Source organism: Pelophylax lessonae, assembly GCF_965119305.1.
Source record: "Pelophylax lessonae genome assembly, chromosome: 4".
Classification (NCBI taxonomy): Eukaryota; Metazoa; Chordata; class Amphibia; order Anura; family Ranidae; genus Pelophylax; species Pelophylax lessonae.
In genome coordinates, this window is record NC_138771.1 from 491,992,717 (window position 1) to 492,012,391 (window position 19,675).

The following is a 19,675-nucleotide window of genomic DNA, read 5'->3' on the forward strand; positions in this document are numbered from 1 at the left end:
AAGGAATTTTCATCAGACTAGCCAGAAGTGCCAGTCTGCCAGCGAATCATGCAATATCCTTTGCAAAGGCATGGGAACAGCAATATGGATTTCGCAATGATGTTTATTCTACTATTAGGCAGTGTGTGTGGCCTATGTGGGAGTTCACTTCAGTAACCAAGGCTATATGGTTCTCAGCAGAAGAGTTGAAGGCAAACTGGACCAGTAATTATTCTCTGAGGTGTGTGATCCCTGAGTGAAATTAAAGTGACCAGCGATGCAGTATGCTGTTCCTCTAGTATTCTGTGTGGTTAGTCAAGCCCTATAGCTTAAACCCACTCACTGCATATGCCGCTTTCTAAGTGAATCACTGCTTTTCAAGATGGAATCAGTAATGTGTAGATTTGGGACTAATCCCTTAGGCTAGTCACCTAGGCCCAGAACAAAGGGTTGGTGACAGGGCCTAAGAAGAGCTATAGAAGAGATTGAAAGATCCATAATCGTCTTTTTTTGGTCACCTAAATCCAAGTCTGCTCCTAGCTAGGAGCAAAATTCCTTTCACTCAAATTTGCCCAGTAGGTGTTATTGCAGGAAATATCGCAAATTTGGGCAGAGGGGGCTCAGGATCGGTGGGGCCTGTGCAGTAGGGAAGTCATATTGGAATTTTGCTTCCATTTCTTCAACTTCTCTAATTCACACTATGCTTCTCTAAAGCTTTAAGCAAATGTTACCAAATCTTCTTCCAACAGTGAGCCATCAATCCAGTGTTCTTAGTTGAAAAGTAGATTTAGGCAGGAAATGGAACGAAGAATCAAAATCCAAAATTTCATATGGAGTTATTGAGAACAATCACTCAAACCATCAGATAAAGCAGTTGTAGTTTTCTCTAGATCTAGCTGATGTGTACATACACTTAGGTAGGTGCTAGAAAGTGAGTATAGTTTTTGGCTCTGTCTGCCTATGAGAGGAGCAGCAGGCAATTGTATATTTCTCTCTGCTTAACAGGGAGCAGGATCTGTGAGTTAGGTCTGCTCAATGTGCTCAGTGTGTGATTCATGTGGTCTGGGGGAGTGTCCCTAATGGTCCAATGGGGAGGCACATTGGACAGTGGAGGAAACCTGGCCAATGAGTACACAGGCTTTGATACAGCCCCAGTGATTGACACAGACTGATTGTCTTGGTGCATTGTGGGGTGTAGTATAAAAGCCAGGAGCACATGTGCTGCGAGGTCTTTGGCTGGTGAGCAGAGTCCCGGAAGGAGGGTGGCGGCTACCTCCTCTTCTGCAGCAGTTGGTGTATGGTCACCGGCCTGGTGAGCCAGAAGTGAGGAGCTGAACCCAGAGGTCCAGGAGAGCTGACAAGGAGGAGTTGAGACACTGGAGAACCTTCAAAGCAGTATTGTCAGTACAGGGGATCGTATCTAGGGGCCCGACCAGGAAGGGGGCCAGTCCGGAGTAGAGTAGTCAGAGGACGGGTGTTAGATGGTGGATAAAAAGGGGGTGCTAGGCGAGTACCCTGAACATAAGTGCTCAAGAATATTACCTCAGATTCATCTAGTGACAGGATGAAGCTACGGCCTTGCCGCAGACCGAAGTGCTCAGCATTGTGAATAGTTTAAGTGTTGGAGTATCCCACTCTCCCTTCTCCCATCGCCACATAAAATAAAACAAAAAAACAACAACCCCTAGACTATTCATTGACTGAGCCAGAAAGTAAAGTGTTAAGATTCTGCATGCAGTTGCTATCGGTAACCCAGGGGGACCTGAAAGGTGAGAATTCCAGCAGCCCTTTAGGGGGTAGTGCTACATACGCTTTTCAGCACATCCATTCAACAACCTTTGGCCTTTCCACATACTCAAGACCTTTTTCCAGAACTTTGCTTCCAGTAGTGGCCATCTTGCGGAAGCAAAGGCAGCATGTTTCATAGCTGGACAACAGCCTGTAGGTGGCTCAACATCCTCCAGGTCCTTGCAAATTCTGATTCAGACTTAGATCAAATTTGGATGGATCATGAGCTGGAGACCAACTCATCTCATGATAATAATGACATGAGTTGGCCAACTCATGTCATTATAATAATGACATTTTGGACACTCAGGAGAAAACTGTAGAGTTGCCCTCACAGAAAGTGACAGTATTAGGTTCTCCCTTGGGGCAAGTCCTAGCTCTTTCCCATCTGTTCATATCCCGTGGTCTCAAATGATCGGGAAATAGTATGCAGTAATCCATGCAGTCGGTTGGATTCACTGGAAGATTGAGAACATTATAATTTGACCTTCTAAGGTAGTGGAAGGTTTGCTTCCTACTCCAGAGAAGATGACCCCACATATGAGACAAGTCCGGTTGGTTGTGGCTAAAGATAGTTAATCTTTTCAGCTTTCATCAGCTTCCTGTCATACCAATCATCACAATCTTTTTACTTTCTTTATATTCACCTCAGTGACCTCCTAGCTCAAGGTCAATGACATATGCCAATGGAAGACGAAGTGGCTAACATCAGGAGTGCAGTAATTCCCAAACGTTGAAGTCGTTTGGGCAACACAGCCTAGGAGGCCTCACTTATGCTCCAAACAGACGGTAATGGTAATCTCCCATCTTCATAGCAAGAAGGAACACAATGTTTTCAAATCTTTGTCAAAGGTATCTCCCATTCAGGTTTGCCAACAGTAGAACCTGTCTCATATCTCTGTTCTTTGCGTTCTGGCTTCCCAGAACTTCCTGACAGACACTGTAAGATACAAAGTCTTGGATGTTAAGAGTGTGTCACTAGACCAACAAGCAGTTCAATGAATCTTAACCTGACAGTGACCTTTATGGTCATGAATGGAACTTATTCCTGCAAGAAGGAGCTTCTTAGAAGTTGAAGCAGTGGATCTACAAACATCCAGTTGTGTCGACAGGTTAGCCTATATAGGCACCAGACTCAGTGGTCTCCAAGCTCCTCATCAGGATCCGTAGTCGTACAGCTGTGATGGCAATGTCCTGGTGACCATGCAAGCCGCGGTGTCCTCAAGTATAGTCTTTGGTGCAAGAACCTCCCTTTCTCCTTCCTGAGATTTCAGACCTTACACGGTGGGTCCAAGTGTATCCAAATTCATCCAAGTTAGATATAGCAGCTGGGAGACCAAGTATGGAAGGCTCATCTAGGGTCTATTTAGTATTTGAAACCATGTGGAAGCCAGGGCATCTGCTACAAACTTCAGGTATACCAGAACATGGGAAACCTCGCAGAATTTAGGGATGGAATCCTCTGCTCCCGACTGTAAAGATTAAAATGTCTGCAAGTAGGCCAAGATAAGGGATTGAGTGGTAGTCAAGTCTTGGTCAGGTGCTCACTTCCTGAGATCCAGGGACTGCCGAACATCTTGGTAAATCAATTCCGAAAGGCCTGTTCAGGTCGTTCTTTCCCCTAAGAACTTGGCAGTGCAACTAGTGTTGGGGAGGTTTTCTCACTCCTCCATTCTTCTGAGCAAGACTTCCTCAATATTTTCCGTGACACTAAAGCAGTATTTAGTAAGGTTATCACGTCTGGGAGAAGGACTTCAGATGTTCAAGCAGGGGCGTAACTACAGGGGCTGCAAGGGTTGCAACCAGGCCCCAGGTTCCAGGGGGCCTGTGCGGCTCCACTGTACACCTAGATAGGAGGGACAGTGGGGGCAGCATGTAGAGAAATAACTGTCCTCCTTTTTCCTCCTGTAGCTGCAGGAGGAAATTGTTAGAGATTGGTTCCTCTGTATGCTGCCCCCCACCACTCCTCCTATCCAGTTCACTTGTGTTCTGCTATCTCTGGGCCTCCCCTGTATGCTCCCCTGGTCCCCCCCACCCCACTGTGCTCCCTTCCCTCTCCTGCCAGCTGCTGCAGGGGATGTGTCACAATACAGAACCAGGAAGGGGTCGGTAAATATGTCATTCTGAATAAGAAGTGTCAGAGTCATAGTCAGTGACATTGTAAAAAATATAATTATAAAAATTAATACAATTAAAATACCAAAAAATAAAAACTACTGACACCAGTGGGTGAACTTCCAGGATCACAAAGGTCACACTTGTGACCGGGCCCTGGCATTCCACCACCGTGGGGAGGCCCCAAGATGGCAGGAAGGGGGCCCACTGCAGAACTTGTGAAAGTGTCCCACTGCAGGACTGTAATAAAGGGCCCCAGGATCAGTGGAAAGAGCCCCGGGCTTGAAGGGAAGGGCCCCGGCCAGGGGTCTGGGGGGCCTTTCATGATTTCTTGCACTGGGGCCCTGAAGGTTCTAGTTACACCTAAACTACCTTATTGCTACTATTATCAAACAAAATAGCTCTAGTTTCTTCTTCTCCAGCACCATACAAAGGTCTGCATCCTTTCATCTGGAACAGGACATCGCCCATTCATCATGCCCAAACCTAAAATGTCTAAGTCACCGACTCGATGGTCTTGATGTGGAAGAAATACATGGAAGTGGTCCTCCTCTAGATGGTCAGATAGTGGCCTTTTCAGACCTGTATCAGAAGAAGACTTTCACTGTCCACTAAAAGGATGACATCATCTTGGGTCAAAGTAGCCTAGGGGGCTTATAGGGCAAAAATGAATCCATCAATCTAGTGCAGAGCCCTAGCTATCAGACGGATGGCGTGCTCATGGGCAGAGTTCACAGGTCCAGAATTCCTTTACAGGATACCAACTAGTTTCATATATTAACCACTTGCCAACCGCCGCACGACTATTTACTGCGGCGGTCAGCCCCTCACAGGCAGAGCGACGTAGGACTACGTCGCTAGCCTGTGAGGGTCTAGGGAGACCCTAGGAGGGTCACAGACCCCCCGCGCGTGTGACCGGCGGACCCGATGTCCGCCGGTCACTCGGCGATCGTCGGTGCAGAGGGAGAAAGGCAGGCGGCTAATGAAAACAAGCCGCCTGTCATTCTCCCCTGTGTAGGAATAGTGATCATACGGTTCTACTATGTAGGACCGTTGATCACTGTTCCTACACCTCAAGCCACAGCCAATCACAGTTAGAATCACGCCCCTAGGGACACACATAACCCCTCCCTCTCAAAAAAAAAAGTTAACCCCTTCACTGCCAGTGAAATTTTACAGTAACAGTGCATATGTATAGCACTGATTACTGTAGAAATGTCACTGGTAACCCCAAAAGTGTCAAAAATGTCAGTCAAGGGTCCGATCTGTCTGCCGCAATGTCGCAGTACAGCAAAAAAATCGCAGATCGCCGCCATTACGCGTTAAAAAAAACAACAAAAATGACAAAAATCTTTCCCTTTGTTAGTAAACGCGATAACTTTTGCGCAAACCAATCAAAATACGTTTTTTGCAATTTTTTTTACCAAACATATGTAGCACAAAACAAATTGGCCGAAAATGTTAAAAAATTTTGATTTTTACATTTTTGTTTGGGGGAATTTCATATAAAAAAAATGTGAAAAATATTGTTATTTTTGCAAAATTTACGCTCTTTTTTTGTTTATAGCGCATGATCAAAAAATCGCACAGGTGATCAAATACCACCAAAAGAAAGCTTTGTTTGTGGGAAAAAAAGTTTGTTTAGGTACAACGTCGCATGACCGCGCAATTGTCCGTTAAAGTCACGCAGTGCCGAATCGCAAAATAGGCCCTGGTCAGGAAGGGGGTAAAATCTTCCGGGGCTTAAGTGGTTAAGAACCATTTTTTAGCCTATTACAAAGTTAATCAAGCGACATTGGAAACAGGGGAGTTGACTTCAATTCTAAATGAGTCTAATGCCCCATACACACGTGCAGATTATCTGCAGACTTTTGTCTGCAGACTTACCTTTTCTATGTAGTGCAAGGGCCTGCCGGATTGCATACAAATTGAAAGTGTTTAGGTTTGACCTCATATTATATGGTTTTGGTAAGTCTGCAGACAAAAGTCTGCAGATAATCTGCACGTGTGTATGGGGCATAAGGATATGTTGCATGGTTGCATAGTTGATCGGGTTGAGAGACGCAGGTCTGTCTGGCTCAACCAGTGGAGGACTGAGAACAGTGGAGAAAACTGTTGATTAAAACACTTCAGCATGGCCCTCCCTTATGGGTTTTGTTGGCGTGCTACATTCCATACGTGTATACTCTCATGCTTGTGTCAGGAAAACAGAAAATTTTATACTTACCTGACGGTAATTTTCCTTTCCTGATGCATAAGCAGGACAGCATACAGGTCCCTCCCTTGGGGGAATCGCATTTGAGTCTAGTTACGAGAATGCTGCCTTAGGGGAAGCGACTCATTTATCTAGTATAACCAGTCCTGATTGGGTGAGGGGCGGAGCCTACCCATATGTATATTCTGTCATGCTTATGCATCAGGAAAGAAAAATTACCATCAGGTAAGTATAACATTTTCTATTGCTGCAAACTTTCTGTGATTTTTTTTTCCCAGTGCTTAACCACTTCTGGACCGGAAGGTTTTACCCCCTTAATAACCAGGTCATTTTTTGCGATTTGGTACTGCGTTATTTTAACGGACAATTGCGCGGTCGTGCGATGCTGTACCCAAACAAAATTGATGTCCTTTTATTCCCACAAATAGCCCTTATTTTTGGTGGTATTTGATCATCTGTGCAATTTTTTTTTTTGCGCTATGAACAAAAAAAGAGCGACAATTCAGAAAAAAAAAAAAAAACAATATTTTTCACATTCTGCTTTATAACATTCCCAATAAAAAAAAATGTAAAAATCAATTTTTTTTTTTCATAATTTTAGGCCAATTTGTATTCTGCTACTTATTTTTGGTAAAAAAAAATTCCAATAGGCTTATTTTAATTGGTCTGCACAAAACTTATCGCGTCTACAAACTAGGGGAAAGATTTATGTAATTTTTTATTTTTTTACTAGTAATGGCGGCGATCTGCAAATTTAGCGGGACTGCGACATTGCGGCGGACAGATCGGACCCCTAACTGACATTTTTGACACTTTTGGGTTGACCAGTGACATTACTACAGTAATCAGTGCTAGAAATATGCACTGTTACTGTAATAATGACACTGGCAGGGAATGGGTTAACCCAGGGGTGGTCAAAGGTTTAAATGTCAGCCTAGGGGAGTGTTTTTTAACTGTATGGGGGAGGGACTTGTGGAACCAAAACAGAGACCTGTGATCCTAAATAAGAGGATCACAGGCACTCTGTGTTCATTCCAGAGAGAATTACGGTCTGCTGTGTTTACAACAGCAGACCGTCGTTCTCTCTTAGCGGGGAGCTATCGAAGGTGCCTGGCAGCAATTGCGGCCACCGGTCCCGTGGATCAGCTTTCCAATGAAGGGGGGCGCGTGCCCCCAGGAACCCACGTACTCATTGGTCGGTTCATGCAGCCGAGCCAGCCTGCCGCAGTATATCTGCGGTAGGCAGTCGGCAAGTGGTTAAGCTATGTGCTGCTGCCCCCTGGGAGGCTGAAGTGTTGTGTTCTGTTAATCAATTTGAGTAGACGTGAAGGAAGAAAACTCATGTGGGCTATGTGTGGGATGCTTGCTGTTTCTAGTTTCAAGGGATCTTCTCATGGGATGGCTCCATGCACTGGTGTCAAAGAGGGGTTTGTTGCTAGCAAGGTCAGTGGCAGGTTTGAAAAGACCCTGTGGTTCTGGTCACACCAGACTCTAAATAGTGTTCCTTTTACAGGAAAAATGGTGGAAACCATGAACTTGACAATCTTAGCTACAATGGATTAAAGAGCAGATCAGCTCCCCCGCTACACAACAACAAAACAGGTCCTTTGCTTTTTTAGCACTGCCCCCTTGAGGACTGATGGATTGTTCACCTAGGGATCCCCCTGGGTTACCGTTAGCTACTGCAGCATGCACAATTTAACTCTTTACTCTCCGGCTCAGTCAATGAACAGTCTAGGGGATGTAGTTGTTTTTGTGGTTTTATTTAAATTAGGGATGGGAGAAGAGAAGAGTTAGAGTAGAATACTCCAACTTGAACTATTCACAATAGGTAAGGACTCCTGCCTGAAGATGCAGCCAGGCTGCTGATTCACCTTGACACTTAGGTGAATTTAGGTTTAAGTCTCTATGTAGATGACTTGTTAGGATGAATATTCTTCAGGATACACACCTAGTACCTGTTTTTCGAGGGTCTCCAGTGCCTCTACCCCTTCAGTCAGCTCTCATGGACCTCTGGGTTCAGCTCCTTCCTTCCTGGTCCCCAGGAAGATTGCCTGTGACCACGTGCCACTGCTACAGAGGAGGAGACAGCCGCCACCCTCCCTCCGGGACTCTGCTCACCAGCCAAAGACCCTGCAGCACATGTGCTCTTGGCTTTTATACCACACCCCAGAATGCACCGAGACAATCAGTCTGTGCCAATCACTGGGGCTGTATCAAAGACTGTGCATTCATTGGTCAGATTTCCTCCACTGTCCAATATGCCTCCCTATTGGACCAGTGTGAAACACTCCCTAGACCAGATGAATCACACATTGAGCACCATGAGCAGACCTAACTCACAGATCCTGCTCTCTGGTAGGCAGAAAGCAATATAGATTTGCCTGCTGCTCCTCTGATAGGCAGACAGAGCCAAAAACTATTCTCACTCTCTAGCACCTATCTAGGAGGGTGCTACATTTTCTTCTGCAGAGAGTTGTAAGAACATGACTTTATTCTCTGCAGCATTCTCTTGGGGTGAATGAATCTCCCACATTGCCAACTCTCTTACAAAGACACTGTCAGTGAATAGGCAATTTAGTTGATCATGTTCCCAGATATGTTTCTGACATGTAACCCATAACAGCACATGGAAACGGTTAATTTATTGTTTTATGAAAGTAAAAAAATAAAAGCTTTACTTCTCCTTTATACAATGCTCAATTGTTGAACTTCTTTCAAGTGTCTCAAGCAGAAGGTTCAGCTGAAGAAGAAGAAGAATTCGGGTATCCCTGTGGATGAGCGCCAGCTGCTTCATGGCACAGACAGTTCTAATATCGAAACCATCTGCAGGGAGAACGTTGACTGGTGTGTCTGCTGCACTTATCAGTCTTAAAGCCTAAGTCCCCTAAAGCCTGGTTGGGCAGCTGCTCAGTATTTCAAGCACCCCTAACAGTGGCTTAGTAGTGTCCTATCATTCTGAAGTAAATACAGAATAGGAACACAAGAAGAAGGGGGTACAAGCAAGGGGAGCAAATTGCAAATTCACTACTAGGAAGGGGTTACGGGGGTAGCTAAGCCAATGCTGGGAGGGGGAGCAGAGTGAGTTGAGCTGCTGAGTCCTGTTGGGACGGGGTGGAGGTGGGGGTAGAGGAGCTGCTTAATCACTGCTGAAAATGGAAAGCATAGGGAGCTCAGTTGTAGAGTCACTACTGGGAGGGGGAGCTGAGCTGCAGAGAAAAAGATTTGAATGCCTTTTTACTAACACTATGAATTTTGTGGCTTCATTGCTCCCAGTATTTGCAGCTACAAAGGTCAGGGAAAGCTTGATTTAAAGATAATATACTGCTTGTTAGGAACATGTAAAAAAATTACTGTTGAAAGCCTGTTAAAGAATTCAAAGATTACACCAATACTGTACACAAGCTCTCCTCCTGCTGTGTATATGACAATGGGGCAGATCTGATCTATGAAAACAAAACGTTATTCCAACCATGCAGCAGTAGCTACCAATATTCTGCAAAAGGGGGTGAATGCATTTTATAATAAATTTGTAAACTTTCTTCCAACAGGAAGGTTTTTTGCCAGGGACGCATCCTACTCCCGCAACTACTCCCAGCCAACCTCAGAGAGAACATAGATCATGTTCCTGGCCCGTGTGCTGGATGGTGACATTGTCATAAGGGGATTCCAAGATGAGACGCCCACCTCAGAAACACAACAGCACTGGGAGTTATGACTCCTGCATGGACAATATGCTCAATCTGTCCTTCTTTGTGGTGTTCAAGAAATTCCAGGTCTACCCAGAGTACATCTTGGAGTATGAGAAAGAAAAGAAATCTTACTGCATCATTAGCTGAGCCAAAGTAATTTAAATAAATGGTACTGTTTAATACATAAATAAAACACCTAGATTAGAGCCTAACTCCAGTCAGATATATGAAAAAATGTTAATGTCACCACAGAGTGGTTCTGTGGAAAGAATTATAAACTAGTGCCTCGTCCTAAAATGGTGTATAGAGAAATAAGGCAATGTGACATAATGGACTTTGATGGCACAACACAAACTCAGGCTAGTTTAGGCTAAAATATACATTTTATTCCAAAATAAAAAACAAAAGTTTACTATAAAATAAATTTCAAATATCAAAACAGTATCATTATCCTACAAACCCCATGGACCATCACCCTCAGTTGGTAAGACCGACATAACAAAATTGCAATCAACATGGAACCTATGTGAACAGACTCCTACTGTAGATTGAAGATGGATGACCAACAGTAGGGTACAGTGTCCAAAAATGGGGGTGTTGTTCAGCTTGACATGTTTCTCGCTGACCGCGCTTCTTCAGGAGATTATAGTAAGAGAAAGTATTTCTATACAAAAGACAAAATGTATAATCGGCACACAAATATATATATTCATTCGAACATGCACTAGTAACTAGACCATAAAGAATGGCTGTACTTACAAAATTGGTGTGTAGCAACACAAAAAACTGAGAACTGAAGTACCCAGTGGAGAAGATTGGAGAGTCCCACCGAACACTTGTGGGGATGGGGGAACACTTACAGACAAGGCAATGATAGAGGCATAGTGGTAAGATAGCAATATTGGGAATCATATCAGATTAATATAGAGGCCTATAATATTTACATACAGATGCCCCATATGAATCCTAACCATCAGGGTCTGCATATCATGGAAATCATAGGTATATTATAACTGTTTTTTACCCCCCAGGTAAGACCAGTATTATATACCAGTATTGGTTATCTATTCTATCTAATTTAGCAGGTAATACAATACTATTGCCTATTATCTAGTATACCCCCAGACTTGAAAAAAGCGAATCTTACCTATAGTTAGAATGAAGCATGGCACAATATAGCTATGTTTCAACAGTGTTTGTAGCTGTTGCAGGCCTTATTTTCAGAGGCTTATTAGGGTGATTTGTAGGCCGTATTTAGACCAAAAGGCTATGGCCAATGCAGTACCAGGACAAGCCACGTCCCTAATAGGGGGGAACCTATGAGGTAAATATAAAAGGATAGAGCATAGTATGATGGTATATAAGATATTCATTCACCCCCATTGTGCTGCTAAATCATTGCCTAAAGCCCCAGGCCAATGCCCTAATTTAAAAATGAATCTAATTACCTGAGATAAATCTAGCAGATAAAGTTATATTCTTAAGATTTTGATTTTATATGGTGTATGCGCCATGCCATGGCAAATCGCCTGCCTTGCTACTTCTTGAGATTTAGGTTAGATATGGTATATGCGTCATAAATCGTCAAACCACCAATCTTGCTGCTCTCCCATCCTACTGCCCATCCGTTCTTCTTAAATGCTCCTCAACCAAAGCGTCCACGCCCGCTGCATGCGGGCGTTTGACGTCACTCAGCCCGGCCAGGTCATGATTTGTGAGATGCGATTTAATTTAGTCCTGGAGGATGTGTAGCACCTAATCTTTCTATCCAAAGAGTTTCTTTTAGTAAACTCTTTTTGTCCCAATTACCTCCTCATGGGTCTTTGGGTACTGTTTCCAGAATAATAAATGATACCACAGACGTTGCAAATCGATGATACAAGTCCAGGTGATGGCTAACTGGAGTTATCATTTTACCACTGCCTGCATAATAAACATAATCATTCTTTATCTAAATTCTCAAATCGTCTTGACAACGTATAAGGCCCCACATTGGCAAAACATGAGATAAACAACTCCCTGGGTGTTACATTCTGCATGAAACCTACGCCTTAAGACTTCCCCATTGGGCAGATTGAATTGTGTCTCCTGGGCCACCCAGGGACACAATTCACAGCTACTACACCTACCCAATCATGGTGTAGTCCTAGCATTTTGTTTTTTAGGGACATAGTAAGAAGATGTAACATGGTCACGAATAGAAGAAGCTCTACGAAACACCATTTCTGGATAACTCCTAATATATTTTGAAACGCATGTGTCCTGCAAAAGGGTTTGCCAATGTTTAGTGTCAGGGAAGAAGTAAGCCCAGGCACATAGTTATGTGCAGACAGAGAGTGTTTGTTAGCCAACGGAGAAAGCCTATTAGCCAAACCTATGGACAGAGAATTCCTGTTTACTGTCTACGCCCACCACTAAGTGGTGCTAATTGGCCTATATACAGTAAACACCTCTGCTGCACTAGGACCTTGCCTTATGGTCTACATCTTCCTGCTTCCTGTTTCCTGTACCTGGTGTTTAAACTCTGTTGCTGTCCTGATCCGTCTGACCACGCTTGTACTCTGCCTGAACGGACCCCTGGCTTGCTCTTCGACAATGTCTCCATTGTATCCTGCTTTCTGCTTGTCTGGTGTTGCCAACTCCAGCATGAACCTGACTACTCTGCTGCCTTCTGCGCTGTTCCTGACGTGCCTGCTAGTTACCCAGCTTGCCTGACCCTGCTGTGTAACCGGCCATCCTTATTCCTGCTGTCTGCTTCCTGCCAGCCTGCCAAGTGTCTGCTTCCTGTGATCTGCCAGTCTGCTAAGCATCTGCTGCCTGTGACCAACCAGTCTGCCAAGTACCTGCTGTCTGTGTCATGATCCAGCCTGCATCCAAGTACGCACGGACCTCACATCTGCAGCCTTCACCATCTGAACTTCTAGGCACTCGTGCCACACTAGGCTTCTGTGCCTCCTGTTTACATTATCAGGGGTACTAGGCCAGAGGTGTAAGAGATCGCCATCCTCTCCACGTCAGGCTCCATCTCCAGGTACGTGACATTTAGTAAGCAATTTACGCAGGTCATGGTGCTGAGAGGAAAATCTAGTTATGAATTTAACCGTTTGGTTTTCATTCCACTGGATATTAGGTTTAAAGAGTAACATATTTCTATCTTGGTTTAACAGTCAATTATAAGCTTTACGTAAGAGTGCTTTACTATATCCTCTTTGTAACAACCGGGCACGTAATAATCCAACTTGTATTTTATAATCATGCAGGTGTGTTCACTTGCGTCGGAGTCTTACATATTGGGCATAGGATATAGTACGGAATAACACTGGGGGGGGGGGGGGGGGTGAACACTATCTGCATGTAATAATGTATTACCAGCTGTTTCTTTATGGAACAGATCTGTAACTATACATTGGTTAGTATCAATGTCCAAAAAGTCCAAAAAGGTGATAGCTTGTAAATCATATGTAAGTGTAAACTTAAAATTATAGGCATTGATATTCAAACTATCCACAAAGTTCAGAAGTTCCCCTGTCATGCCAGTCCATATTAAGAAGATATCGTCGATGAAACGATACCAACATAATATGTGGTCCATATGGTTGGTCAGGGAATCATCCTGCCATAGTTCACGCTCCCACCCCCCCAGGTACAAATTGGCGTATTGCAGTTGTCTGCAGAGAATAGGTAGGACTGGTGTCGTAATGTAGTCAGAGGACATGCAAATTGATCAGTACTGATGGCAGTAAGAGTTGTGGTCAGCAAATAGCTAAAGGATTGGTTCAGGCAGCAGGCAGGAACATAGTCCATAAACAGGTCAGGGTTAATACAGGCAGTAGGCAGAGACATGTCAACAAGCAGCAAAATATTTGGTCCAGGCAGCAAGCAGGAAAACAGTTGATAAACAGGCTAGGGTCAGTACAGGCAGAGACATGGTAAGCAAATAACCAAAGGTTTGGTTCAGGCAGCAGGCGGAAACCTCAGGCTTAGGGCCTCAGTCAGGTAAGACCTGGACACAGGGGCAGACGCTTCTTTACAACCAAAAATCTTCAAAGCCTCTGGACTCCAGACCCTGATCCAGGATTCCCATAGAAACCCAGATAAAAATAAAAGCTTAGTTTTCTCTGCTCTGAAACAACGCTCTGAAGCCCCTCGTTTCTACATATGCAAGACTCCTCTGTTGTCTTCAATTCCACTGCTACAGACCAGATCAGTCCAGGTGGCAGGCAAAAAGCATGGTCAATTAACAGGCCAATGTCAGTTCAGGTGGAAGGCAGAAACATGGTCGATAAACAGGCCAGGGTCATTTCAGACAGCAGGCAGAGGCATGGTCAAAATAACAAGCCAGGGTTAGTTCAGGCAGCAGACAGAGGCATATATATCATACAGGGAAATGGCAGTGAGTGGAAACAGGAAAAATATCTTCACCAGACTTAAACCTTATTGAAAATCTGTGGAATGACTCGAAGACTGCAGTCCACAAAAAGTCACCATCAAATTGAAGTAAACTTGAGAAGTTCTGCAAAGAAGAGTGGGTAAATATTGCAAAGTCTAGATGTGCAACGTTAGTAGAGACATATCCCAACTGACTAAAGGCTGTAATTAAAGCAAAAGGTGGTCCAACAAAATGCAAATACAACATTTTTTTCTGACACGTTGATGTTATGTATTTCACTTGGATGTTATAGGTTGCGCTAGTAAATACAGCTGGAAAAAAAATGTGATTACCGTATATACTCGAGTATAAGCCGAACCGAATATAAACCGAGGCACCTAATTTTACCACAAAAAACTGGGGAAACTTATTGACTCGAGTATAAGCCTAGGGTGGGAAATGCAGCAGCTACTGGACCCAACTGGACCACCACGAGATCCAAAACAGGGGCTGCAGGCATGGTGCAGGGGCTGCAGACATGGTACAGGAGATGCAGGGCTGTGGGCATGATACAGGAGATGGTACAGGCATGGTACAGGATATGGAACAGGCATGGCACAGAAGATGGTACAGACATGGCACAGATATGGCACAGATGGTACAGGCATGGCACAGTTATGGCACAGATATGGCACAGATGGTACAGGCATGGCACAGATGGTACAGGAGATGCAGTGCTGTGGGCATGGTACAGGATAATTTTCTGCACCATGCCCGCAGCACTGCATCTCCTGAGGAGATGCCGGGGCTGCGTAGGAGTCTCACTTACCTTTCCACCTTATATTTAAAAATAGCGCCGCCCGGCGCCAACACGTCACTGCGCATGCGCCGCTTGCCCAAGAATAGCCGAATGCGCACTGACTTGGGAAAAGGTAAGTGAGACCGTGACTCGAGTATAAGCCGAGGGGGGCTTTTTCAGCATAAAAAAAGGCTGAAAAAGTCAGTTTATACTCGAGTATATATGGTATGTTAAAGGGAGGTGGTTCTTTTCTATCACATTGCAGGTGCTGCTAATTTAGAGGGAAACCATGCTGGATTTAAAAGCACCTCGCAGACACTAGTATGGGCTCTTTTTGTTTGAAGCTGATGTGACACCCCACTGCTTGTACTTGACCTGGTTGTAGTGGACTGCTGGTGGTTGCCACTTCACCAAGATGTACAGCGTTGCTGGTGGCTGCCTGCTGCTCTTCAGATCACCTGAATCTACTTGTTGGAATCCCCTTCCTCCTCTAAAATGGCTACTTGACCCACTGCTCTCATCTGTCACGCTCAGAATCTGGAATGCCTTCTCGCTGCTGTACAATATTTTGGACATGGCATTCAGATGTTTATGCTGCACTGTTGACACTGTGCGAGATGTTGATGGTGCACTAGATGGTGACACTATGACAGATGTTGTTGGTGCACTGGGAACACAGACAGATGTTGGTGGTGCACTGGGGTCACTGACAGATGTTGGTGCACTGGGGACAATGACGGATGTTGGTGCACTGGGGACACTGACAGATGTTGCACTGGGACACCAACAGATGTTGATGTTGCACTGGGACATTATGACAGGTGTTATCGGTGCACTGGGAATGCTGATGAATGTTGTTGATGCCCTGGGGACACAGACACATGATGCACTAGGGACTCAGACAGCTAGTGCACTGGGGACACCAACTGATGTTGATGTTGCACGGGGACCCATGACAGATTTTTTTGGTGCACTCTTAGACATAAACAGATGGTATTGGTGCACTGGAGACACTGACAGATGCTGTTAGTGCACTGGGGACACCAACAGATGTTGATGTTGCACTGGGACACTGACAGATGTTGGTGCACTGGGGGACACTGTGACAGATGTTGGTGGGATACTGTGACATGTTGATGTGCACTGGGACATAATGACAGATGTTTATTGGTGCACTGGGGACAGATGGCTGCACTGTGTGTGATCAGAGTATAAAGCCACTGAAAAATCACGAAAAATTCTCTGATCCTGACTGGCAGGCACAGATTGGCTCTCCTTCTCCTTACAAGTGCTCCCTGTGTGAGGTGGAGGAGAGCCAATACACACATGTGGCTTGTTTACATTTTGTGATGGCTGTGATTGGACAAACCCATCACGTGGTACAAGGACCAATTAGAACAGCCCTGTACCAATTGGAGATGCGCTGTGTCTAAGGGACCCAACAATAACAAGTTTGCGCCATTGCACGGACTAGAAGCCGTGCATGAGCGCCAAAAGTGGGAGGACATACGGGTACTTCTTCCCAAAATTACGCTTGTCTGGCCTGGCCCTATATATACAGTGGCTGGGCAGGAAGTGGTTTAAAAAAAAAAAAATATATATATATATATATATATATATATATATATATATAATGTTTGTGGGTTCTAAGTAATTCTCTAGCAAAAAAATGTTTTACATGTTTTATTTGGATACAGCGTCACACGACCGCGTAATTGTCAGTTAAAGTAACGCAGTGCCATATCGCAAAAAATGGCCTGGTCATTAAGGGGGTAAAACCTTCCGCTCCTTAGTCCCAGTTCACATATGTGTGATGTCAGACATCGCATGTGATTCGGAGCTCACTACTCTGCAAATCACATGCGATGTCTGTGAGATGCGAATTCAGCCATACAGATTGTATGGCTAAATTCACATCACATTCGAACACAGCTCACACAGGAGTCAGGACCCTTTTTTGGGTCCGCACCAGAATTGGATGCGATCCGATTCATGTCCGAACTGACAGTTCGCACTGCGATATGCAAACTTATCTGGGGGTGTTGTTAACTTCGTATTGACACCCCCAGCGGTTTGCCTATGGCAGTGTGAACTGCCTGCGAGTTGAGTGCGATGCGGGAACTCGCAGTGGATCACATATATGTGAACCGGCACTGAAGTGGTTAATATGACTTGCGTTTATATATGCTTTAAGATGCCTGGACCTTACTTGTGTAGATTAAAGACAACATTGTCTTGTTTTTATTGGCAAGGTGGAGAGTGCAATTTTTGATAGTTGGCTGTACTTTTACTGCTCTTTGCAACAAAAAATTATAGGATTTTATAGGGTTATGTATGCCACTGTTCTCATATGATGTGGTAGCTGTATAGGTTACATGAGCTATGCCATAACCTTTTTCTTTGTATGGAATGTTTTGAGCCACAGACCACACTTGAGTACAGTGAGTGGACCTAGAATTATTTAACATTGGTGTATTGTTATATTCTTTTGTACAGTGAGGAGAGAGTGCTCTGACAATGAATGGTAATGCCTGGAAGTATGACATCACCTGTACATTCACCTAATTGGCCGACATTCAGTCATTTGGACAGTTCATTCGTTTTTAGGCCAGTTAATGGGCATAAATCGGTATTTGGTTGTTACGTTTTTCAGCCAAAAAAAGGACAAGTATGGAAATTTTCTGCCGAAGAAATGATAAATTTAAGGTAATGTGTTTCTCGTTCAAACTGTTTGCACTAGAAATATGTGAAAAAATGATTCATTTATGTCCATTGAACAATTTATCGGCCATTACACAATGGCACAATCATCTGCTCTCACGGCTGAGTGTTCATTTTTCAAAAATGGGTTAGAACGATTTTTCATATAGTGTATGGTCAGCATTATTCCTTCTACCCCAGAGAGGAGGAGAGACAGAACGAGGGAGGTAGAGAAAGAAAGCGAGAGTTAGAAGGAAAGAGAAAGGAGAGAGAGAAACAAAGTGAGGGAGAAAGAGAAAATAGAAAAGGAGAAGGCAGAAAAAGAGAAGACAATGCCTCTCTTCCCAGTATCAGGACTGGGAAATGTTTGTTAGTTTGTCCTCCCCTTGAACGTATGAAACAGAGGCTGTCCTGTGTATATTGGCAATGTTGCTCATTTTCAGTTTCCATTCTCCGACGTGATGTGAATGAACCGCCCTCTGCTGTTCTCTACCCAAATTTGTCAAACTCACAAACATACAAACCTCAGGCCATATCAGGGGCCCCAGACATCAGGCTGTATCAGGTCCCTGGCATCATGTCTGACCCCGCAGTCACTGCCTATCTGACCAAGCTGCTTTGCTCACACGGTGGTCGACTAGAGAGAAATCAGTTGACCTATCTACTGGATCTCCCAGCAAAGCAGACTGAGCAGATCCTACAAGAAGAGCCGCTCATATTCCCACAAAGCTCCCAGTTGGTACTGGCCCGAAGCCCCCTGAGGATTTGCACCAACTATCTTCACCCTAAGGGGGAGGAGGAGGAGAAGTGCCCCAAACTGCACCTGTGCCGCCACTATCTGAGGAGCCAGTGTTCACCAAACCGGAGGTAGGTGCAGGGGCAACAGGAAGGTGCCATAAGTATTGGGGCAAGAGGAAGGTGATCTTGAGTATAGCTCTAAGATTACTGGGGTAGAGGCAGCAAAAATGCTGGGGTAAAAAAACTGAATCTGGGTGGTTTGGCCTAAAGTTAACCAAACATTTTACAATCTAAACCTACAATATCTTTAGATTTACTAAGAAGTGTGTATGGTTGCAACCTACCTAAACCCTTCATTCTATTTGTACTCAGGGCCGACGCTCCCGCTAGGCAAACTAGGCAGCCCCGTAGGGTGCACTGCCGCCTAGGGGTGCACTGATGCCGGTGCAGGCCGGCCCGGCAAGATGGAACAGAAGATGTCAATCACGTCACTCAGTCAGACCCAAACTGTCTGTAGACTGTCACAGCTCGGGACCGCCGGAAAGAGTGGTCACAGCAGTGCTGTCTCCTCGCTCTCCTGTTGTGGTGGTAATTGTAGTAGCCTGGCTCTGGCTGGCTGAATGCATCTGGCTTGGGTGGGCAGGGGCTCTCTCACTGTGCTGCAGTGCTGGCATGAGGATTGGATGATGATCATGATGGTCGCTGCCCCTCCCTGTGGCCTGGCTGGCTGGAAGGCATTGTGGGGGCAAGACGCTGTGGCAGCCAAAGAGGTGCTGAGCTTGGGCGCGGCGCTCCACCCACCTCAGCGTGACATCATTTTCCCTCCTCGCTCCAGTACAGCCCCTCCCACAAGAGAGCCGACAGAGCCTGCGCAGTCCTTGGACTGGATGTCTCTCAGACACACACACCCTCATGGAGGTGTCTCCGGTGTGTGTCTGTCTGTCTTGGTGGGATTCAGGAATCGGGATAGAGACTAGTCTGACTGGAGGAGCCAGCCAGCAGCTCGAAACCACACAGGCTGAATGAAGTGAAGTTCAAGTAAATCTTCAATCTTCATAAGAGAGAAAGAAGAGAGAAGGTATAAATATACACAGTACAGTCAGACAGTCTATCTACATACAGTGCCTTGCGAAAGTATTTGGCCCCCTTGAACTTTGCAACCTTTTTGTATCCAAATCCGGCTTTAAGCTTCTCCACAACAGTATCTCGGACCTGCCTGGTGTGTTCCTTGTCCTTCATGATGCTCTCTGCACTTTAAACGGAGACTATCACAGTGCAGG

General features: G+C 44.9%; 1 protein-coding gene across 1 annotated transcript in view; it reads left to right on the plus strand.

Annotated features, from left to right (window-relative positions):
* The first annotated feature begins 18,181 nt into the window (after window positions 1-18,181).
* LOC309553691 (zinc finger CCCH-type antiviral protein 1-like) overlaps window positions 18,182-19,675 on the plus strand; it is a 39,432-nt gene continuing 37,938 nt past the window's right edge. Inside the window, exon 1 of the mRNA XM_082255044.1 lies at window positions 18,182-18,524. Within this exon, the coding sequence (XP_082111170.1) occupies window positions 18,235-18,524 (290 nt within the window). The 5' untranslated portion in view covers window positions 18,182-18,234. The remainder of the gene's footprint in view (window positions 18,525-19,675) is intronic.